The sequence below is a fragment of the Dromaius novaehollandiae genome, chromosome 24, assembly GCF_036370855.1.
Source record: "Dromaius novaehollandiae isolate bDroNov1 chromosome 24, bDroNov1.hap1, whole genome shotgun sequence".
Lineage (NCBI taxonomy): Eukaryota > Metazoa > Chordata > Aves > Casuariiformes > Dromaiidae > Dromaius > Dromaius novaehollandiae.
In genome coordinates, this window is record NC_088121.1 from 5,250,010 (window position 1) to 5,275,208 (window position 25,199).

The 25,199-nt window shown below is 39.3% G+C and overlaps 1 protein-coding gene across 6 annotated transcripts in view; it reads right to left on the reverse strand.

The window, feature by feature from the left end:
- The window catches only part of RERE (arginine-glutamic acid dipeptide repeats), a 262,953-nt gene that overhangs the window by 111,370 nt on the left and 126,384 nt on the right, over positions 1-25,199 (reverse strand). For 5 of the 6 annotated variants that reach the window (XM_064525537.1, XM_064525536.1, XM_064525532.1 and 2 more), the window contains exons 4-6: positions 19,764-19,869; positions 17,886-17,982; positions 14,094-14,198 (exon numbers count right to left, since the gene is read on the reverse strand). In XM_064525537.1, the coding sequence (XP_064381607.1) occupies positions 14,094-14,198; positions 17,886-17,982; positions 19,764-19,869 (308 nt within the window). Of the gene's footprint in view, positions 1-7,892; positions 8,099-14,093; positions 14,199-17,885; positions 17,983-19,763; positions 19,870-25,199 lie in introns of those variants that run through there. The other variant, XM_026100597.2, reaches the window with a different exon arrangement.

The following is a 25,199-nucleotide window of genomic DNA, read 5'->3' on the forward strand; positions in this document are numbered from 1 at the left end:
TAATGGAATAAAGTAAGATAAAATCCAACCAAGGAAAAAAAATTTTTTTCAGATTCATGTTCTCCTCAGGTTTTCCATTAAAAAAGGTTATATGAGCCAATAACACTTTCATACTGTTAAAAACTATGCTTATACAAACCTCGATAATTCTGCACTAAAGGGAATATTAATCTTTTAATAAATGTTAAGTAAAACAAACTGCAGTCAAAATATTGCTCAACTCCTGATTCCTGAACTTGCATCACACTGATTATGAATAATAAAACATTTTATTTAAGAATCAAAACTGCACATGCTGCAGTATCCTGTAAGTAATTGCAAAGCTGGGAGCAAACTTCTGGATGGGACTACTGCTCTTGACTGCGTTCATGTGGAGTTAGGCCGGGGAAAGCCAATACGGATAACTTACCACATTATTCTTCACATGAAAATTACATGTCAAGAGAGAAATATTTCCCTGCACGTCTTCATCACTCATTTACCATTCCCCGATCACATGCCCGCCCCAAAGGTAAGCGACTGGACTGGCGAAAGAGTTTAGCTACTGAGCAGCGGATATTTGTTGAAGGGACAGAAAGCTCTTTCAGACTGCACTGCACCACACCACACTTTTAAAAGCCAAAGGCCTGATTACTCTGCAAGGGCACACAGCCTGTTAAACACTTTTCAGAGAGCTTCCACCTCCCCAGGAATGGGTTGCAAATGGAAAGAAAATTCTTGCTATGGAAACTAAAATGCACTGTAGACTTCTAAGCTAAATTATATTGGTGGAAAGCAATTACAATAATAATGGAAAGGCGCTCTGTGTTTATTCTGTGGGAAAGGCAAAAAAGAGGACCCAACACTGAATATGAAATCTGACACAAAAGAAACTGATGTAACAAAGCAGTATCCATAGCAACAACAACTTAATATTTCAGTCCTCTTCAGCTGCAGTGGATTAAATATAATGACAAGATGTTCCCTTTGAAAAGTAACCTGTTGCCATGGCAACGTTGTATTCTGCGAAGTAAACAGGGGCTGGTCAGAAAGGAGATGGAAGCCTGTGACTGAATATCAAAAAGGCAAGAAGTCTCCATAGCAGAGCAGGGCAAAACACAAGCACTCTCTAATCCGAGAGGGGCTTGTTCCAAACAGCTCAGAGAGAAGAGAGGATGTTAAGTTCAATAAAGCTTTGTCCTTTCAATTCTAAAGCAACAGGAGAGGTTGGAGGTTCAAGGCCAAAAGCGGCACCACTGAGAGAAAGCAGTTCAGACAAGGATGAGAAATCAAGAGGAGACAGTACAGGGTGGTGCAGAGCTGCAGTCTATCAGCGTTGGAAGGAAAAAAGGAGCAAGGCTGGCAGCAATAGTCCCTGCGCGATTTCTAACACAAACAAGTTCAACCCTCTCTCTTTACTCATCAGTCTTCTTGCCTTTACTGTGCATCAAACTTGTGCCACTTACACAGAAGTTGGCACAACCAGTCGTCTTTGCCCATGAAATTAATGCAGAATGGTGATATCATTAAGGACTGAAACACAGCAACAGAAGAACTGCAACAGTGAGCGAGTTTGAGCTGCAATGCAGCACACTAGCTCAGCTTTGAGGACAAGCTCAGGATCAGGACTTGCAACCCAACTGCTGTTATTGTATTGCCAAAACCCTTACAGGAGTCAAGGCTGGAAGCACAGAAGTCAGTCTGGAGGCACAGGCAAAATGCAGTTGTAGATGTGTGTGTAACGCTTTTCTGCACTGCCCTGTCTTTGTGCTGTCCTTGACACGAGCCCGAGTTAGTTCTTTACCCGGCACCTTTAGTGAAGGCTCTTTGCTGGGAGGCCAGGCTTCTGAAAGCAACTAGGCAGGGTGCTTATTTAAGGCAGGCTTTCGAGGTCAGGGATCATATGTACAAGGTACAATCTTAGAAATCGTGATATTGCTTCTTTCATGTTTTCCTTTTTACCACCAAAGTTCAGGAAGAAACATGCTATGCAGTAACTGCACATCTTTTTATGCTGACTTACATGCCTAAGATAAAGGGTAAGAAAGTGGTACCATAGCAGTATCCTATTCAGCTATGTTCATCAATTCATTTGCCCCAACAAGGGGCACAAAGGTTTGATTTTGTTCTGCTGCGGTCACCATGCACTCAGTTCATGTACTGCACTGCCACTGGTTCTCTGAACACTGCTACTAGCCAGCAACAGCTCAAAAGCACAAAAATAACTGGTGCTACGATTAAGTTGTAAAAAACTGCATATACAGGACAGCGTTTTGTGCTACCTATTCAGCCATTCTTTTGCAAAATCATTCCTGATTCTGTATATTGAGGCAATCTGTAATTAAACTAGATGGATGCTTCAGCAGAGAACTGCTTTTAAAAGAGGCTTAATCCCCCCGCTACAACCTGACTCTCAGTCTTTCTGGTCCTCTCTGGAGCTCTCTGTAAGGGGTTTTAGAAACCTGCTCTCCAAAAACACTCTCTATTGCAACATGTGCATGTCCCTAAGGGAAACTTGACAGTGCAAAAGAAGTTTCAGCAAGTAAAACAGTAGCACTATCAGCATAAGGAGTAGCTCTTGGCATCCTAGAAAAGAGATTGTAGGAGGGGATGAAGCTGTTTGAATTCGGGACCTGAGAGATGACTGAAATAGTGATTACCTTATGCACTCAAACACCACAGTGTGAGGACAGATTGATAACTAAGCAACTGCAAAAATAGCTGGAAAGAGGTCAGATTTTTGCATGGCAAAAGATTAACAAAGGAATAACACTAAAGCTAGGATATGCAGATTTTATGCATGGAACATTAACCTTTAACACTAAACAATGATAATTCCTAGATATAGATTTATTCATGAAACTCATTGAGAACATCGATGGCTTACTAAAAAAAGCCAAAACCAGACACATCTAGTTTCATTCAAGGACAGAAATGTCACCATTCTGAGGTACAGGGTAAATACAAACTCATCAAGCTTCACAAGAAACTTTCCTTATAGACAAACCAGATTATAAATTGCACTCTTGCCCTTTACAGTGATGTAGTCAAAAGGGTCACTATTACCAGCAAGACAATCAGTTACATGGAATTAAAAATGTGCTACAGTAAGGCAATGCCTAGATCTTTATGATTCCTGGAAAGTTACTATAAGCCTAAGAGAAAGGAAGGAGAATCTCAAGGAAAGGTTTTTTAAAAAATATCCCTTTATGCAAATGCTCCAATACCCAAGATGGAAAAAATAAAAGTTCCTCAGAATCAGTTTTAAAAAAATCTGGCAAGAATCAGTCTGCTCTATCTCTAGAGAAGCAAAATTAGAAAAAAATACTCCATTCCCACTTCAGCTGGTTAGAAAACAGCTTATCAGGGTTTCAGAGTATGACTGGCATCACATTCAAGAGATCAATTTAGTAAGACATTATTCCATTTTATTTTGTGCATCCACAAAACAAAAATTCAGAACTTCCCTTGCCATGCTCCTCCTTCACACCACACTGCACAAGCTCCGCCTGTAAACCTTTAACTATAAAGACACAGAGCTTTAGAAGTATTTACTGCTCCACAGTACTAAACAAGACATATTTCATCACTACGATGCAAAACAGACTGCCCACAAACAGTAAAACTTTATCATGACAGCCCTATTCATACCCATCTCACAGCATTTGCTTATGGTCACTGTTGGAAATGTTTACTGAGTCAAATGGATCCTCAGTCAGACTCAACAGTATTTTTATGCATGTTATGTTTTTATACTATGCAGTTCAGAAAGAAAAGGGACAGTCAGATTCAGGCCACTCAACCTTTAACCAAAAAAAATCTGCAGGAGTGTTAGGTGTCTAAGAGCAACAGAAGCAGCAATTCTTGCTTAAAGACAATGAATTACAGTCATATTATCTTACTTTCCATTTTATCAGGAAGATATCTTATCTCACCTTAGAGTAAATAATGGCTTGGTAACTTGTTCCAACACTTATTTCCTACCACCAAAATTTTTTCTCCAAGTTACCCAATTCTACATGTTCAGCTTCCACTTGTATCTTAACCTTTTTTTTTGGGGGGGGGGGGGGGGGGGGCATTAAAAAACCCTTTTTCTATTAGAAATATTTTGAGGTTCAGAAAGTAAAATGAGAAGCTGGCCATTAACCAGGATAACAGTTTCATTTATAACTTGTAATAGTGCAGTGCATTACAGTAAAAAAATGCCTAAGCAATTTTGTGCTCTGAGTGGCTAATCAAACCTGTGTTTCTTTAATAAGAAACTTCAGGGCAAAAACTTATATGGGAACATTTTTGGTGAGTACCGAAACTAAAGCAAGAATGAATAAACACATACCAACATTTTTAGCTTCAGTACAAGCTCAAACCTGCTGACCGATTGCAGTCAGACCTTTAAGGAAGTGGAAGACTAGGTGCTCTATACATCCATACTGCTGTTTGAAGGAAGAAGTAATTGCAGAAGTTTGAGTCAAACAGGGAAAGCTTTTCCAAAATAACATTATTATCTACTGACTTAATTTTGCATCAGGTTTGTATTTCAAAAATAAGGTTGCATAATCCTAAAAATATTATTCTCTGCTAAAAAGGTAGAATGGAATTGATCACAGTAGGGCTGTACTGCAAAACAAGTTATTACAAGGAAACAAACATTGTCTCCACATAAGAATTACCCTATGGGTAGTATTTTGCTTGCAGATTTTATTGATCATCCTTCTAACATTTGTTTTCCAGTTTTGTTTGTCTTGAAATAAGGAATACAGGTACCCATACTTTGATCTTAAGTTCAAAAGAAGAGTTAATTACACTGGACGATCTCTGAAGTTTAGTAACTGGTCTACATGCAATTTTAGCAGTACCAGAATGTTGCTGGTTTACAAGCACTATACATTGACACTCATAAGTAAATATGTAAATAAATTCAATATGAAATTATGTTGCTTTAAGTGCTTATTTTACATAGTTTCTAAAATGGTGCACTTCCCAGAGCAAACATTCACTATTAAAACAGACTATACACTACATCAGCACCATTTCTTCATCACGAGCACTTTTTATCCCAGGACAATGGAACCAGGCAGCAATCTAGTAGTTAATTTTTTTCCACGAAGCTTCATCAAGGTTGAACTCAATGGTCTACTCTTAGTCTCTTGGCTTGGTAACACAAAGCTCCAGCTTCCTTGAACAGCAGATGCACGAAGAAGCAACAGCAGGGTCCGGAGGTGCTAAGCATAAAGAATGTGAAGCATAAAGCAAGCCTCAAGGTACTAAGTCTGCCATGCTGACCGAAAAATACAAAGCTCTAATTCAAACAAATTACAATTTAGTGAACTGGACGGAAGGGGAACAGAGAGTCTTACTGATTTAAGAAATCCTCAAAGTAGGATTCAGAGTCATCCATAGGACAAAATACAAGAACTTCCCCTCGCACATTCATATCTTCAAGTGGATAACGGAACAGCTGTCTGGGGCTGGAACCGTCCTTCACTGTAACACCTATCGACAGGCTCTCAGCTGGAGCCAATCTTCTGGGCATCCAAGCAGCTTAGAAGTTCACCATTAGCAGTAACTGTATGATAAGAATGCCTCGCAGTCTGAAGGAGGAGGGAGGGTTTTTCCAGCGTACTCAATACCTTGCTGGTGCCACAAGTAACTTAAGGCAGATACAGCCCTCAGAAGCTCCTACTTCCAAATATGCTTTTTACCAAAGTGTAACATCTACACCCAGGCACTGCCTTCATTCTCAGCTGGCAGACTTACTGCCCGGAGCTGGCAATACTGGTTACAGACATCTGTCTTGAAGTATGAGGGAGGGAAAGGAGAAATTGAGATCTCAAGCACTGAAGATTTACAGTGTCACACAGAGGACTAGAGGGGAGTACTTAATATCAGCAATATTCTCTCATTGTTCAAAAGGGAAAAAAAAGTCTGCTCATTCCTTGGGGCAGGAAGAACCTGACTGTGCACTGCCACAGCACTGATACCAGAGCTGTCCTCCAAAAGGGAGTTCTGGGAGCTAAGAACCACATCATATCCACAAATTCTCATGTGCAAGTGACTACGCAAAGAATGCCTTATTTGGCATATTGCTCTAACAGTATTTTTGTTTTGCCAAATGCAATACTTTTGTTTGACAAACAGTTTTTGGGTTGTTATGACCTAGGTGTTTCCATTCCCTACCCCCGTGCTATTTTAAGTTAACCTGATACTTTCAAAAAAATAAGCATAACCATATTTTCATTTCAAATAAAAAAGTATTTTTCTTCAACCCCTTTTTAAGTGTGTATACACATTACCACTGAAGAACAGCACTAAGCATACTGCTTGGGACCTCCCCCCTCCCAAATGCATATTTTTACAAGTAAAGTAATAAAACAAATGGTAAGAGCACAAGGCGCCACAGCCCTGTTTTCTTGCAGTGCTGTGCCATATTCCTGTATTCAAGTAACTCCTTTATTAGGAATAAGGACATTTCTAAAGCCTGGGCCTACAGAGACACCACTTTCAAGTATGGAGTGATTCAGCCACATTGAAGTTTAAGCAAATTGTGCTCTATAATCATCAGCATTATTTTGCTTCAGCCATAAACGTTCTCAATTCTTATGCTCTATAGCTATTAAAGGATATGGGAGAAGGGAACAGTATTTCAGATGTCCTATAGATACAGACACAGTACTAATACGGGTGAAAATTAAGTGGTCTTATCCATCATTCATTCCTCAGCTCTGACGAGAGTGGCAAGGAAGGTAGCCCCAGTGGTGCACACTGCAAAGGTGAACGAATGCCCACGTGAGCAAGGCTAAAAGTCAACTGCCAGCTATAAAGTTCCAGGTGTCACTATGAGCACCACAAGCCACCCTGTCACCTTCACTCAATCCACTTAAGTAACTGGCAGACAAGTTACCCTGACTGCAATATTCCCCTGCAGCAGTAGGCTCTGTGGTGCTGAGATCAGGTCTGCAAGCTGAGCAGCCAGGCAGAGGTCCGTGTCAGAACAGCAGCCACGTTTCCCTCCGTTCTGCACAAGCTCCAACATTGCCGGGAACACAAATGTACTGCAAAATCAAGTTTATGGCCACTCATTTAAAACTCCAAAGTCCTCCCAAATTTGTATTTAGCAGTGACAAGTCACTGATTGCTTTATCTGTTCCCATATGGATCTCAACCAGACCAGCATTACACAAAACTGTAGAGCCAGAGTCCTCTATTTTATTCAGACATCCAGTCTAAAAAGCTTAAGTATTTTGCTAGCCCAGTAAAACAGATGCAAGTATAGCTTACACGACCATCATGTAACAAGCTTCTCAATGCATAAGGCAACACCACTACATTTTAGATGCACACGTGTTTCTTGCATGTGATGGTGACAAGCAGAACTGTGCTTGCCACATTTTTTTTTTTTTTTAATACTTGAAGAAATATCAGAACTATCACTGCTCTCACAAATAGGCCCTCAATCGAAAGGAGAACCACCCACCCTCAGAGCAACCAATGGCTGCTGATCTACGACCTTCCTGAAACATTATCTAAACAGTCTGTTGCAGGCCCAAACATTTCCTAATAGCCACTTCGGTAACGCTGCATCTTGCAGGCTGCCTCTGCAGCTCCCTACAGTCCTGCCATAAGGCTGGCATGCAGACAGCACAACTGAAATTAAAACTGCACCACGAGGGGGAAAAAAAATAAAAAATAAACCCACACAGCTTCAACATTTTGCTACATGCACCCCTGAGCCAGCAGATCCCCTGCTCAGTGCCCTCATGCACCGCACGAACAGCTGCGCAGCAAAGCTGCTGTGATTACAAGGTTCTGAGGAACATGCAAGAATAATGAAATGATTTCAGAAACATTTCAGAAGTCACAAACAACAGCAAAAATCATTATTATTTAGGGGAGGCCAGAGTGATGTAGCCTACCTGCAGGGGCTGAATGGATCATCCATGACTATGACAGGCTCTTGTGGGTTTAGATGTATTCCTGAACCCTCTACTTAACAGCTAAAACTCTGCCTTTTCCACTCTACCAACTCAAAATGGAGGCACATGCAGTCTGAGAGACCTCAGAGAGCTTTCACTGAGCTTGTGCTATGACCTAAGCCTGCACGCAGAACGCAGAAACTTCGCCCTCGGACTGACAGGACTGAGCATGTGCTGTGACCCTCCCTCATCCACACACTGTCTTACAACGCAATCAATCTCAACCCTGCTGTTTCCGTAAATAAAGCGCACTGAACAGACTCTGCAGCTTCTGCATACCAAGCTAGTGTGCAGGGAAGTGGGGCCTTCGCTAGGGGATCTGATACAGCCAACGCGCGGGAGCAGAGCTATGCAAACGCTAGAGATTTGCGTTCCTGCGTTTCTTCTACATCTTCTCCAAGCAAAATACACAGGCAACAACAAGGACAGCAAAAAAATCTCCCCCCCCCCACCTAGTTTCTGTTTTTTAAAAAAAAAAAAAACAAAACACATCTTGCTTAATTAAGACTTACAGGCTTTCACAGATCCAAATGACAGGAGCTTTGCATGTTAATACACAATCTACTTGTCAGGAAATAAAGCGGCAACCAGATTCTCAAAATACTTATTTTATCCGTCACTATTTCAATACATAGGAATGTTTAAAGGAGAAGAGAAGATCAATTTTCAGCAGCAACGCCGCTGCCGTTCCCAAGCACCTGAGTGAGACCACAGGGCAAAGCCCGGCTGAGCTGGACTCGGCTCGCTGTTGTACCTTCCTTCACCATAGCTCATCTTTTGCTGTTTTTGTTACCAATACAATTCAGAGCAACATCCTTAGCTGCCTACCTATACGAGGGTAACATCCTCTCCTCCTACAGCATAAAATGCTTTCATTAGAAAACCTGCCTCCGCTTCAGAGCAGTTGAGGTGCTTGAATTTACTGCTAAGTCAGAGAAGGATTAAATATCTTCCAAATTTTGTAGTTGAAAAGACAGACACAAAGTAAACCAGCCACAACACAAGGTCCATCACAGACCCAGGACTGGAGCCCCACATGTAAACGCAGCTCCTGCCACCCGCAGCGAAGCCGTTCACCTGCTCCACGTCTCCCCGAGCCCCCCCAAGGGCAGCACCCCGCGAAGGCAGCCCAGCAGCCGTCACACGGACAGCAACGCAGCCGCGCAGAGGGGGAACAGAAACAGGCAGCTTCCCTAAGCAAGGGAGCAAAGATGTTTAAATTTAACACACGCATGGAGCCAAGAAGCAGCTTTATTAAGGTCTTACCATAATACTAATACTTTCCACCACACACACCACACTGTTAGCCTGTACTAGACAGACATGGGACTGAGCTCATCCTGCAAGAAAGCAGACTTCAGATTTAAAACACTGGACTCAATACCACATCTACTGTTGCTCTTCTCCACTGCCATTAATAGGAACTTTACTATATCTTTAATTCACTCAGGATTATTTCCTGAATAAATTTATATATAATTTTAACTGAATTGTTTATGTAACTTGCATTTATTACACAATGCTACGACATTTCTTCCAAGACCACCATCTGCACCAATAGTTTACAAAACTGGAAATAGGTGTGCACGTGCAGGTGATTTTTCTACACAAGACCTCTAAACCTTCTTCAATTGTATTAGCTCAAACAAACAATGAAAGTGTGTTTAAATGCCAATTTTATTGTTTTATCTCTCATAGAACAGTCCTGTGAGAAAATTTTATATACCTTCACATACCACCGTATCTTAAGCTTCCTCATGGTCCAACCCATCCTCACACCCTTTTGGGAACTCTCAAAGTCTGGTTCCCTCACTGGACCTGCAGTAATAATGTGAAAACAGGTGCCCAGGTTCTGCTGAAAACATCTGATGCGACTAAAACTCATTTATCTAAAGGAGCCATTCCCTAATACACAGGAAGGAGACACTTGGTTCACACTTAGGATCTGTCAACAAAGAAAAAAACCTGATAGAAGTTCCTGTATGTTCAAAAAAGAAAAAGAAAAAAAACCAACACACACTAAGCAGGCTATGTGTTTATTTAAAAGTTCCAGGAACACAATGAAGTTTGATAAACTGCTTTAAAGAAAAAAAAATACTTAACACTTCTGTTATAAAAATTACAACTGAACTCAAATGCAAGAGAGCAGGGCAACAGATTCAGGACAAGACTGACCAAACTCTTCCAGATGACACTAGCAAAGGATAACTACTCCAAACATGTTGCACAGCCTTTGCCAACTGACTGCTTTCAAGTAAAAACACTTACAAGCACAGAAGTATCTAGTCTTCATTTCAGCTGAACTCATTTCAAAATGCATTTCAGTATCCCCACCACCACACACATGCACTTTTTTTTTTTTTTTTTGGTCATTTCTGTTAAGTTACATCCAGGCTGGTAAGCCCATCAGTAAAGTAGAAGTTTCAGCTTCTGAAATGGTAAAGAAATCCCATAAATTAAGAGGAAAAAAAAAACCAAAAAAACCCACCCCCACACACCCCCTCCTGCCCTCTCAACTGTTCAGCAGAGTCACTAAGATGAATGTGAAAAAAAGTTCTCAGCTTTTATGCTACGCTCTATTTCAGAGATAAACTGAGACATGGACACACAGAAGTAATGTGCTCCAACTGATTTTAGTAAGTGTGGTATCAAACAGCAAGCAGAATCCAAGGAAGTTAAACATCCATCCATTTCTCTAAATCCAGTTTGGTGTGTATTTTTTTTTCCGCCCCCCAATCCATTTTTAAGCAATCCGCTAACATCACTGCAAGGCACTTCAGCACCTTGGCAATACCTACTGACGTGAGGTGAGGCTGCTCAGCAACTTCCAAAATTGTTTCCCAAGTATACTACACAAGAAGGCAGGATGAGTATTTTCTCAAACTGAATACAGCTACAAAACAATACTTAAAATATAAATTTCAGTTATGAAATATAATTATTAGAATACTAGGAAACCACTCTGTCTCTGATAAAGCAAGGGTCTCATCCTGCCATTTGTGGAACCCAAAGGTTTTAGTGGGATGCCATTGTCAGAGCAGTCCTTTCTCCGAAGAGAGATGCAAAACTCTCCCTTAACAGACACCTGAGAATCCACTGGGCATGAGAAGGAAGAAAAAAATATATATATATATAAAAATGTATAGGATCTCTCTCACTCAGGTCCTCTTGCCAATATATCCCTCACTTTGCAAAGACTTTATTTGATTATTTTGAAGTACTCTGGCTGTAAGTTTAGTGGATATATTCCACACTCTTGGAAGCAAGGAATGTATTTCAGCTCTACTTTCTAGCTTGATTAACACTCAATTCAAGGTGATAAAACCTCAGCATCTAGCTTTAAGATTAAGCTTTCATTCCACCATCAGAATTTTCTCAGTGATGTGCAAATTCCTGACGTATATCATGGAATCATTTACCAAAATTTGTAGAATAAAACAAACTTGATATGCTCTGTAAAGAAAAAAATTAAAAAGCTCTACTACTTTGAGACCTCAGAACGATCAACAACAGGACCATGGTTGATATTTCCCTGGCTAAACCTGTAGTCAAGCAAGCTTTCATATAAAATAAAGGACAAAGCATGTCTTCCTTCAGCTCTGTGCCTCAGGAACAAAAGGGCTTCTGTCATTACACATCCACCACACACCAGTTTGTTTGTTTGTTTGTTTTGGGGGGGGGGAAGGTGTTGCATTTCTTTTTTGTTGTTGTTAGGTAAATAGAAGACATGAAAACTTAAAAAAGATTCCCAACACAGTGAGCTGCATTTAAGAATCCTGGGGAAAAAAAAAAAAAAAAAAAAGAGACTTTTCTTCAGCAATGGAGCAAGCTAAGACAAATATACAACTATCAATTCAGTATGGGTATCTTATACTGAACACAAATCAACGCTCATCAACAAAAATATATCTTTCTGGATGCAAGCCACAGCTCAAGAGCGTTTGGTCTAAGAATGTATCCTATCCCACATTACACACGGTAGCATTTAGAGCCTCATCTCCAACATACTATTACTTCAAGCTACTGCTAACATTCTCCACCCTTTCCATATGAAACAAAACACTACACTAGAAAAACATAATCAAGCTCAAGACTAAATTTTGTTTTTACTGACAGATTGCTAACAGTTCATCTTGGAATGTTTTTTCTTTTTTTTCTTTTTTTTCTTTTTTAACAATACTTTCACTGCAAGCCAAATAGATCTGGAATTAGGTGGCCAAAGTGTGCATCGTAATGCAGTACCAACCATACAAAACCAACTTAGTCAAGCAGTCTAAACTCAGCTTCTTTTTCTAAATCTCCCCTGCTCAACACAAAAAGCACAGACTGAAGAGCTAGCATTTAAAAAATATGAAGAAAATGAAGAGAAACACACATTTTGAAAGCTAGTTGTTCTGAGTAATTAGCTGACCACTTTAAGTGCTTCGCTTTCTCATTTCATTGATCTTTTCAGGTTCAGCGATTTTCTAATAGCCAGAAGAATTAACTACTTCTATGCAGAAAATGGGCTTAAAACTGTACTGATAACTTTGACCCACACAAATGGAATTTCGCAAGTCATCCATTAAACACAGAACTTGAACACTAATACAAATAGTTTATTTAACACTCACTCCCTCAAAATTAAAGCGCATTAAAGAAAAGTGACAAAGTTAAATATGGGTCATGTAGGATGCTGAATGCCAGCAAAGTGTATCATGACAAACTTGATACATGCCTCACTTTATCAGACTGCTTCAACAAAACACAAATGTTACAAAAATGTTTTAATATGTGTTTCAAAAATATCATCAAATTTCATGCCTTTTCCCCACAGCTCAGCACTGTACGCTAGCAAAAGCACCTCGTATGGTCTTACACTGACAACACTTGCTACGAACACAGAAGTGTTGGACTGAATTGATTAAGGGAGCTCTACCTAGTTGATAGCCTGTCTCAGACATATGGCAGTTTAAGACACTTCAGAGTAAGGTACAGGAAACCTCATAAATAAGCAATTACATAGTAATCTGCTCACACAGGGAGTTTCCTCCTAACTGCAAGCAGTTAGTGGTTGGCTGTGCCCTGAAGCAGGAAGATTTGTATCTGTATTAAAACCTGTTTATCTACAGTGCAACAATGGATATATTTATTTGTTATATGCCTATCTAATCCCCGCTTAAAATTGTGCTCATTCTCAACAGTATCTTTAGAAATCAAGTTTCACAAGCTAATTATGTTTTCTGTATTGAAAGACACAACACAACTTTCAGAGGCACAGTCCTTGCTGAGCACTGTTATGAGTTATTAATCTTTTACTATTTACTAGTGCTCATAGAAATAGGCCCCTAGACAGCAAACTCTTCAAGCCTTAGCAAGAAACATAGCTAGAATTTGCAAAGCATTCTTTGTGTTTTCAAAACTATCCAGATGACAAAATAAAAGTTAGCGTTTGGACTTCTGAAATAATGAAAGTACAGTCTAGCATCAGCTTTGCTTTGCAAACACAGCTGATCAAAAGTGGCTGGACAACCCTCCAGCATATTAAAAGAACTCTATGAAATGAAAGACCATGTTGAAAATACCTTCTTCAAATATGCATTCATTTCAAAGTTATTTCTGTGCATCTACTTTGCTCTAGCCAATGAAGCATAAAGTAAGAACTGTTGATAGAAGAGCCTGTACAGGCATTTACACATGAAAGCATGAACTCACACACACTTCTAAGAAATTATACAGAAAGTCTGTGTCAATAAAATTTCAACATTGCTTACTAGAAGATATGTATGATGTGTGTAAAAAGTATTTTAAGGAGTGTGCATTTAACCAATGTGGCAGTTAAGAATTCCTTCTAATATCTGCAACCTTTAAAAAAAAGAAAAAAAGAAAAATACACAGTTCTGAAAACCTATTTTAATGTAGTACGTTATTTACCCAGAAATGCAACTGAATGTCCTCACTCACTGTAGAAGTTTGTCACCTACTGTTAGTTTTTCTTCTGTACATACTCAGCCAGAACATGTAAGCTCCCTTGCATCCCCTCCCACCCCCCTTTCTATCTGCATCATACTTGATTTTAACTTCTCTCCCCCTTGACAGTTTTCCCATTCCTACAGGCTCAGATCTGTGATAAAGCTTGTATTTAAAAGTCACTCCACTTACCTCGTCTCTGGATTATAGCCCAGTATGTAGAAAAATGAATCCACTCGGGCTTTAAACTCTCTAGCAGCAAATATGTCAGAGAAATGGGAGATGTTACACTTCCCTCTGAAAGAAAGAGGGAAAATGGTATTAGAATTCTATCTTGGATAACAGCTATTTTAATTAAATGCCACCATATTTTGGGTGAAAGCCACATGGCATCCTTGTGCTCTTACAAATGTCTAAAATTTCACAAACACAAGCCTTTTACAAACATCCATATAGATCCTTCCTGTAGTGGCAATGGAAGAATAGGCAGTTACAGTGAAGGTCTCAGATGGTATTCTGCAAACATTTATTGATTTGCCTTCAGTCAGTATACATTCCTGAGGAGTTCAAATTAAGCAGATATGCTAACAAACAATCCTTAAAATATCTCATTTTCAAAACTTTTATGGTCCTTTTTACAGCTAAGTCTTTAAGGAAGCTTTGAAAATTCTACTGTTCTAATTACTTGGAAAGTCAACTTTTTGTTTAGAAAGGTAAGGAAAACACCATTCTTAATCAGAAGCCTCATGACGTTAGCAAGCATATTTGACACTTCAGATAAGTTTTTCTAACCACTCAAAGATTGTTTTGATGCTTTCACACCAGAAAAGTTGTGCTCACTGTATATTTTTAGCAAGACTGCAATCCTAACAATGGAAATTCCAAATGTGGAACAGCAAACAAAAGTTTCTTCTTTCTATTCTGTGTTTTAGATGCACAAAACACTCCAACCAAAAGAGAAGATGAGATTTATCTGGTTTATTCTACTATATATTGTTATTCTGTTTTAATATAGTTTATCAAGTCATTATCCTTAAAGATGAGAATGAAGATTAACTACAAGAAGTTGTATCTGATTTCCTCAGCAGTTGGTTGAACTGTTAGTGTGCAACAGCTGCTCATAAGCATTCTGAAATTCAATGCATAACAGTTTATAGTAGCCAAATAGATCAGAATAGGGCAGAGACAAATGGCCAGACAGCCAAAAAGTTAGGGCTTTTTATGTAAAGCTGATGCAAGAAGAAAAAAAACACAAGATTTTGTTCTTTTTCAGTATGTCAAGCTTTCTGTTATTAATACAGACAGCATCTCTTTACAACTGTATTTACTGAATAGCATTTACAATTATAAACTAGCTGCTGTTGGGCATATTTAATATGGAAAAAAGGTTTGCCATTCTTGGATAAAATTGAATGAAAGGTGCCATTTCCATCAGTCCACCATGAAGAAGAATATTTTACCTGGATGTGTTTGCCTACTCTTCTCAACAGAGCTTAGAATCATGGCATAGTGGAGAAACAAAGCAGAAAGTTGACCAAGATGCTAGGCCTGCTTCCCTTCCTGACCTTTTCTGGGTAATGCACTCCAAAAGGTCTCATCACTCAACAACAGCTAAGAATGACTTTGCCTTCTAACATAAATCTCTTAGACACGACATCCACTACAACAAGTGAGGAAAAAACACTAGAAGGGCTAGTAAGGTGAGCGAAGTCGCTGACTGTTCTCACAAGGAAAAAATCAGTCTGGTTATCCTGTAAGCTGAGGCTGCATAAACATCCCTACGGTTGTCTAATTCTCAGCCAATTGCCCTTCTGGCAAAAGGCAAAGCAACGCTGCATTTTGTGCAGGTCATGCTGGATTGTAATTGAATATCAACAAGGTCCTAATGGAGACCACACACAGAAATACTGAAATATAAATTTGTTCACTAATGTTCATTTTATCCTTGTTGCATGAACATTATTTCATCATTAAAAAAAAGAAAAAAGCATTTGTTCTGATATTTCACATGAAATTCTCTTTTTAGAATAATTCTGAGGGGAAAAAGATTTAGCTACTTTTCAGTAATTCATCCGACAGTTGTTAACAAATGTTGTCCAGAGTAGTTTGTATTATCTAGGTTGACAAAAACAATACATCTTGTTCATAGCATTTCAGACAAGCAGTAGTTTATATTACTACTGTAAAGCTCTACCGTATATGTAAAAAGGCCATGATTTATTACACACTTCTGTAAGGATCTGTAAGTATCTTTATTTGACTTTTTCCACTGGTTAGAGCAGAAGATTAGAAGTTACAATAACTGGTTTTGTTTCCTAGTTTGTCATCAACTCACTATATGACCAGAGCCATTTGTTAGTAAAGGGCATAGTAATAATCTGAATTAATGATAAATTAGAATTCCAAGTTAACCCTCCTTTCAGATATCCCAATGCATCTTGCCTACTCTGGTCTCAACCAAACTTTAAGAACACCACAGGCAACTGCCCTTGTGTCCTGCACACTGAAAATTACCAACATGCATTAACCACAATTAATCAGAAAAGAATCAGCAAAAAGAATATATTCTAATCTTCACCTTGAAAAAGTATATTCTCCCAATTATCAGCATTTGTAAAGACTACCTACAAGACATTATCCTGTAAGAATTATCAAAAACATGAAAAACCCACAACAGACAGTAAAACTGTACCCCAACAAGCTGAAACCAGAGAGTGATCTGAAAAGCACCTATGGCATGCATTGCCAAACAAAAATGGCAGATAAAACAGATGGAAAAAGTGATCCGTTTAGTGTTCCAGCTACCTTGACTCTTTTTGGAAGGAGAGAGGAGAAAGTTATATTTCAGTTTGTTTGGTATATGCACGTTTGATTTTTGTGTTTTCTTTAAGAGGACAGCAAAGACGCAGAAGAGAGGAGTTATAATACTGCCAGGGAAAATTCCATACACATGGTTCAGTCTCTCAGTGTTTAAGCTGACAACTAGATTTCCAAGACTGGTTCCATCAAGACAGCCAACCTCCTGTTAGCTTGTTATCTACTTTCTAAACATGTCAGTTTAGAATCAGAAACTCAGAAAAGGCACTGTGCAATTTTATGAGGAGATTACAGTACACCACCAGACTCTTCCAAGTTTATTCGAAAACCCTCTAAAACCCTCTAATAAGTAAAACAAAGACTTTTCCCCCCCTCCATCCTTACAACAGGATTTGCAGCTAGTTTTTCTTGAAGTAAGTGGCTTCAGCAAAGTGACTCTTAAAGAAAATATCTCCAGATGGTTCTAGTGAAATGCCATCTGAGCATTATTATCAGGGAGATTATTCAGTTCACATTTTGACAATACCCATGCATGCTTTGGCATTTTGAAAATCTGCTCAAAAATAATACCTCACTCTTTTTATTTGAAAACACTTTTAAGTAAGGGTGTCTCCCCTCAACCCGGTCAAAGGTTACCGCTTAAGTTAAAAACTTAGTGGGTAAAGAGAGCATCAGCACCCCAGGGGAGGGCAGACAGCACAGAGAACAATACGGGGTCCATTACCTCCTGTTTGTACAGCAAGTTTCTAATGGTGCTTGCAGCTAAGCTTCAGCAATGACAAGTGTCTCAGAGCAAAGTCTTTAATGCAATTCATCAGGGCAGCATACTAACAGTCACTTTGCAGAGAAACGTTTTTGTTAATGGTGAAATCAAACACAGAGGAGGGAAGGATGGTATTTTTGCAGGAACTAGCAATAATCTAAAATGGCAATGATGGGAAACAATAACTTCTGAGCAACATCGATTAACTGAGATTAAAATGAGGTTTGAGAATTACAGCTCCTTTTTAAACAAGAACAGATAACATAAATTAATTACTGTTTGAGATGAGCAAGCTGAGCAGTATGCTAATGATCCCCACACAAAAACAGAAAAAGCACCTCTCTCTGAGTTTTTTTTTTTCTCATCCATCTCAGAGATGCTGCATCAGATCCTCTGCAACTTACCTGAGGGCAGCAGCGTGGTAAGTATCAACATAATCTGAAATGAAGAGCTCTCGATTCTTGATAACTGGGTCTGTAATAACAAGCTCTCGTCCAGAGTCTGTCAGAAAGCAAAACAAAAAAAATTCCCACCAACACATTAGCTGCAGTCTGAAAGCATCTACCTTTGCTATTTTGCAGGTATTTTACAGGTCAAAGTCTGAGGATGTTTCTTAGATATACATTTCCCAATGTTAACACTACACAAACACTAATATTGAACATTATTAAATAGTGCTTTCTGTGGCACAGGATGCAATAACATCTGAGCACTTAAAATATTAGTGATGTATTTACATTGCCTGTAAGGTATAGTAATAACATGACCTCCATTTTACACAATAATACCAACACGAATTCTCCTTTGCTACATCTGAAGAACTGTGCTGAAAAGAAAGCTTTTACAGAGGTACAACTGATGACACATCTATCCACAAGGACGTTCTTTTACCTCTCCCTGCCATTTTTAATGACCGCTGTGCCATCTGTGGCATGCTAGTGTACATGCTAGAGTTCTGCCAGGTAAGTTTACACTTTTTTTGCCAGAAATACTAATTTCTTCCAGGACTATCTCATACAGAGGATTTTTTTTTTTTTTTAAAAAGCCTCAGCTCTCCTGACAACATTGACCACTAGAAGTCCCTTCCCATCTGAAAGGAATTGAGTAAATCAATATATTGCTGACTTTTAGTTTCCTGGTGTTTTTTTTGTATGTTTTTTGTTGTTTAATTTGGCATATTTAATTGCAATCTTTTAACAAAATCTTGACAGTGGTAACTGCTCAGTCCTCTGATTTTGAGATAAGTATTGATATTCATGTTTAAACAAAAGTAAAGTTAAGTAAAAAACCTGGAAGACAACTTCTTCCGTTACTTCTTTAAAAACCTGTTACAGAATACAAAATATTTTTTCCACGTGGACAATAGCATCAGATTAGAAAGCTGCCACGTTGTCAAAAACGCTCACTTTTTGACACTGTGCCTATAATCCCATTGTTAGAAGTTTCCAAAAAACTAGCGAGTGAAACATTATATTTGTGCAGCTTATGGTAAAAGCACAAGCAAAATTGTTCTTAATGTCCCCCAAAACATGCAAGTATGCACAGCTTTACTATCATGCACCAAAAAGTTGCTGTGTTCCAAAAGCAGCAGCGTTTGTCACCACAGTTCACCTCTGAGCACCTGCAGAATTTTAACAGTTGCCTCAAAGAAATTCCTGGGTAAGTAAGAGTAGCAGCAAATAGCATGGCTCCCCTAGGGCAAGAGACAAATCATACTGAAATATTTACCAGAGTTTCTTTCCCTACTACTCTTAAAGCCAAGACCACACTAGTTCTTGCAAAGGGAAAGGGAGAAATTCAGATAAGGGTGCTTAAATTACATCACTTACTGCAATATTAATCGCAGTGAGTATTCACATGTGCAAAGCACAGCTAAAAGACTCTCCTGTAAAAATGGATTCCTCATGATAGTATGTCAAAAATCATGAAAAAAATTAGAAGAGATTCACAATTTAGACAACTTGGTCTTCAAAGGGTTAAATATTAGCACACTGTCCAAAAGGCCTACAAAGGCTCCAATGTTATTTTCTCTCTAAGACATTGGTATAATAAGCCACAGTATTTAAATCATACCTGCAATGCATCTGATTATAGCTATGGTTACAGGACATACACCAGTTAAAACAAGCAAGATGTAAGAAAACCCACTGCCCATCTTCCAAAATATTGTTCTCGTAAACAGTCCTTGCTTGACATCTCTATACAAAAGTGTTCTTGTTTCTGGACTGCTAAAACTTCAGAGTACAAGTAAAGAAGGCCTTACTCTACAGAGCCTAACTTACCATTCTCATTGTGTCTGTCCTGAACCAAATGCTGATAGACTGAATCTGGGACTTCAGACTGGCGATAGTACCATTTGACATTCATAAGGAGATGGTCCCGTTTACTCTGAAAAAGAAGGTCTAAAGGCATTACTAAAAAGGAAATCAGACCACAGCTGACACAGTCTTCTAATGTACAGAATTCTTTTTCACACTGAAGAAAACCTGAGGTGAGACCCAAAAGGGAGGTGATATTTCCATGACAATAAAAAAGGCAATGTGCTAATGGCAGGATGACTTTCAAACGAAACAAAGACAACCAGAACCTACTCTGCATTTTCATGCAGTTGTATCTCTACATCTGACCAGCAAATACTAACATATTCATTCACAAAAACCTTTACCAAGAAAAGAAGGGCAGGGATCAGCAAAGGTTTGGAAGTATTAGCCTCGTATGACATCCTCTTAGTCATCTAATTTCTACAAACAAAACACAATTTTGGCCAGATAAAAGAAGAAAAAAAAATACCAATAGAAGCATAAATTCAATGCAACAGTTTAGCAGTAGTAAACCAACAGATCCCAGATTTTTCCCTGAGGACAGATGGTTTCAGACATAATGCTAAAGGTTCCTTATTACACTCTTTTACACAAAGGGATGGGATGTTTAATCTCAATAATTATAGGCCTTGATTGCTTATGTACCTTGTATAAAGGCAAAAGTGAGATTTACACAAAACTGTATCTTCCTGAAGCACTGCTTCTACATTTGAGAGTCCAGCTACCCCTTGTCCTTCCTGAGAAAGGGACTGAAGCATATATACCACTTTAAAGGAGATTTTTTAGATTAGGTTATTACACAGAGCCTCTTCGAAACCCTTGGTAGTCAATTCTTTCCACTACCCCGAAACACTTGAAGCAGCAGAGGGAGGAGGAAGGCCGGAAGGGAAATCAGCATTCTTCAGGGATGAGGCAGCCGCAGGCACTGCTGGGTTTCTGCACTACGGTTCTCTAGCCACTTCTAACATTGCCCTTACAACGTTTACCATTAAAACTTAAATGTTATCAGACCAGAAAGTTCTTACCATCTCTCCTGTCCACATCAGCCTAATTGTTACAGCAGTGCCTCCCATTTCTGTCTAATAAAAAACATGCAAATCTTTCCATTAAATGCATTTCTTGAAGTCTTTGATTAAAAACACGTGTAATACCGCAAGAAAACTGCTAGTGGCAGCATTGTGCCAGAAAAAGGTTTAACTAATCCAGCACGACCACATGTTCTTTATGTGCTGAATGCTCACAAAAACATTCAAGAACATACTAAACATATCTGTGTTGTATAGGAGGAATCCGGATTTAAGCTTTGGAAAAAAAGATAAACTTGTCTAATGCATTAAAAAAAAAAAAAAAAAAAAACAGGCAACAAAGTCTGAGAGGCAACAAGGATTTCTGCTGCCCGTTGTACCAAAAAAGGTGGCTGCAGACTGTTACTCTGAAACAAAGTTGTGTGCCTGGCAGTTTGTATGAATCATCTCTCTGAAAACAGAAAAAATAATTGTGGGTCTAAATGTTTTGTTGCTGTCTCACCAAGAGTTCACTTCTCTCCGTGCTAACGAGCCGCACGCAGCACTGGTGGGTAACGTTAACCCAACACTAGCATTTCTCCACCAACTCTCTTTGCAGTTCTTAGCTGAGAGGGGAAGCGCTCTCCTCGCGTGACAAAGCCCTGTGAGCACCGAGAAGCATTTTTGGTGGCATTGAAACCATGCACTCCTAATGGTACGTATGGAATGTTTACAACAAACATCACAAGCGCTAATGCAGTCTGCAGTTCCCTGGGTTTGTCCCACCGAGCCTGCGGTCCTTCGCATGGCACGACGCTCTGCGGAGCGCTGCCAAGGGGGCCTAGGTGCATACGTATAGGTGACCATGAAGGAGGAAGACTACAAAATATGGTACTTAATTTTGTTGATGATGTTGCTTTTGAATGGCAAGTGACATCTACAGAAGGGAGGGTGGAAAAAAAGGAGGACTAGAAATGCGTGCTGTGCACTGGGAGGGACGGTGCCTACAAGTGCTTCGTTACAAACCGAGTCATCAAAAGTCTGAACAACCACCACCCACCAACAGGAGAGTTTTGAGCAAAGAAAAGGAAGAAATCAAATTAAATAAATAAATCCAAGACATCATTTCTTGGTGCACAAAAGAGCTAGTCATGGAGGGGACAAAGGTAGCAAATGAAGAATGAATGGCCTCAGACTCGAACCTGGCATTATAGCAGCTACAAGAGGACTCTTTTGCAGCAAAACACCTGGAAGAGCAACAGTGCTGTGTGAAGCTGTATCACTCACATGTGCCTGTGTTGAGACCCTATCACACCAAAAAGGGAGGCAGGAAGGGAAGGATCAGAACTGCCACAAATTTTCATTGTCTCAGCATTCAAATTTAGAGCTGGAAGTCGGGAGGTCAGAGCTGTAGTCTGAATTGGGCGGGCCAAGACTGCAAAGGAGATGGTGGCGATGCAATCACTTCAAATTCGCTGCCTCAGTTTCTTACCATATCATAAGAACAGCACATGGCTTTCAGCAGCACTAGGATGAGGCTATCAACACTAATAAAGTATTTTGATGCACCCAAATGGAAGTGGGTGGGTGGAAGGGACGTTTTTCACTTGCTGCCCTAACAGACCATCTCATTCTCTGCCCTCCTCCCAAAAGACCCTCCCAGTATGTCATTCAGTCAACACAGAAAGAAGTTTCTGCTTATTGCTACATATCAGTGCTCCTGCAAACTTCTCTGCAAGCAGCCCCTCACTTTTAATGCCTAAGTTACACACACACGTGCGCATATACCTATATATGTGTGTGTGTGTGTGTGTGTGTGTGTGTGTGTGTGTGTGTGTGTATATATATATATGTGTGTGTATATATATATGAGAAGGGGAATAACAGGGGCTTGCACGGAGAACTTATTAGGAATATTAATGCATTAAATTGGTCTGAAAGGGTCAATTTTTTTGCTGTTCTGCAGTATTTTATCACCTCGACATTCAAAACTCCTATCCTTCAGGAAGATATGGCATCTAAACTTAGACTGACTTTTTGCTGGTTCAAGCATTTTAATTTGATAGGGACATGCTCATTTCCCATTTTGAAACTTTGGTCTCCGACTCACATAATGCCTCAGTGGTTCCCTTCACTGTACTTCCTCCCAGCAGCTCCTCTGCTCAGTGTTAGAGAACATCACCACCTTCTCCCCAAATCAGATTCACAATCAGGAAGGACGCAGGGAATGAGACTGAATTTCAGGAGGCCGGCTGAATCTAAGAACTTCCCAGGGAAATGATGAATTGCCCTACACTGCAACCTGCCAACGGATTTCAGGAATGGTATTGACTTCCTTTAGGTTGAACATTTAGTTGTGAGGCCTTGTCAGAGGGGAAGATTACAAAGAAAAAGAAATCGCAAAGGTTCTGTACTGCAGAAAAGTGGCTTTTCTTACATTATTTTGTCTCTGGAGCACAATGAATTTTTAAAAACTAAGGACAAAGCAGATGAAGGTAGAACTGCGATGAATAATGAAAATAACGGCCTATTGCTCCAAATGGTATATATCAACATAGATTTGAAGACAGCAGCCACAGTATATACCAACTTCCTATGCTTTTAACTTCTAAAAATAAACTTGTACAATAGGCATTGTAAATGAACCCTAAAAACAGGAAAAGATGGACATGGCCAAATCAAACACAGGCATCTTATAAACCATCAGTCAGACTAATCACACATCTTCTTTCAAAGTGGAAGGCAGCAAATACTCCACGATGCTGGCTTGCTGCTCTTCACCATTCGAATCATACAGTGCACATACATGACAACTTCACGCCTCTATACGTAAGGAACACAGCAACAAGAACGCTGCCCTTTACAACCACGCTGTGCCAGTAACTAGCTACATGCGAGTCTCTAGACAAATGATGCAACTGAAAATATGCTGCCATACTAATCTGTTGCAATTTGTGCTCTGCTGATATCAGTTGTTGGTTTTTTATTAAACACAATCGTTCTAAAAACCTCATTACCATGATTGCTGCTTTCTGTCCAATTAATTTAAAAGCTTCATATTGAAAAGCATTTTCTGCACCTATTCTCCAATAGGCATTACTTCGGGTTGTTTTTAACCTGAAATTTCAATCTTCCTAAAAAATACGGTGTCTGTCAGAATCTTGTTCTTCACATTTTCACCCTCCTCTGCACAGAAATTCCCAGACATGCTATTTTGTCAGCCAACTTTCTAAATGTGTGTGTCATTTACAGAGTAGACTATACTCTGAGGTGTCAAGACGCCACTTTAAAAAAAAAAGTAATAAAACCACATGCACACAAAAGAACAAGGTGTCCCCTAGTTAATGAAGGGTTACATTTTTCACACCTTTCCGTCTGAAAGCTGCAAATTGCCTCATGTCAAATGCAGACTTTCAGGAATCACAGAAATGGCAAGTACTTTGAAGTATCTTTCTGCTGGCTCAAAAAGATTCCCCGTGCTACAAAACTCTGTTCTCCTGTTTAAAGAAAACACTGTTTAGTGCTGCAATACTCTAAAGCACTTGTCTGGTGGTGGTGGCGGCGTTTTTCTTTTTAAACCATGAATCAGTTCTAGACACCCAACAAGAATTAGATCAAATCTAATAACCATATTAAAGCATTCCAGTTCACAAACACCGCATCAACCCATCAAAACAGGAGCCCCTCAAAAGAAGAAAAAGGAGGGTGGAGGGGGAAGTGCTGCAGACCCTCTTACAATCTTAAAAATAAAAAAAAGTTACTGCGTATTACAATTTGCATCTTGAGAGATTTTACATTCTCTTCCCAGGATTATAACTAAATTGTGCAAACAGTCACAGATGTCCTGCAGAGTCTCTCAGAGGGATTTAAGCAGTATCCTTCATTACTTGCCCTATTTAGATAGCCTGTTAAATCACAACTAGCTTTGGAAGCAATATAACAAATGCTGGAGATGACAGATGGGCACACTGGAGTCAGTGAGCAGTAGCTATTTCAAAGAAAAACAGAAAAACAGAAAAAGGAAAAGGAAGTCTTTTACTTGCAAATACATTTTCACAATGAAATTTTTCTCTCAGAAAATAAAGTCAGGTGATTAATTCTAGGCTAACAGATTTCTTTGTGCTATATTAATAGTATGTTAAATATTTAAACAGTCTTTCCACTGTTCAAAATAAACGCTTTATACATTGCAACACAGAAGCTCTACCCCCACAAAGCCAGTTTTCAAATGGACATTATATTTTGTTATTAACAATTACAAATTAACCCACTCCTCTGGGGCAGTTTGTCCCTGAAAAAATAATTATTCTTTGTTTCAAACAGTTCTAATTACTCTCCAAAAGACAGAATTAACCTGCCTCCAGTAAAAGGGTGGTAGATTTTACTTGCTCCG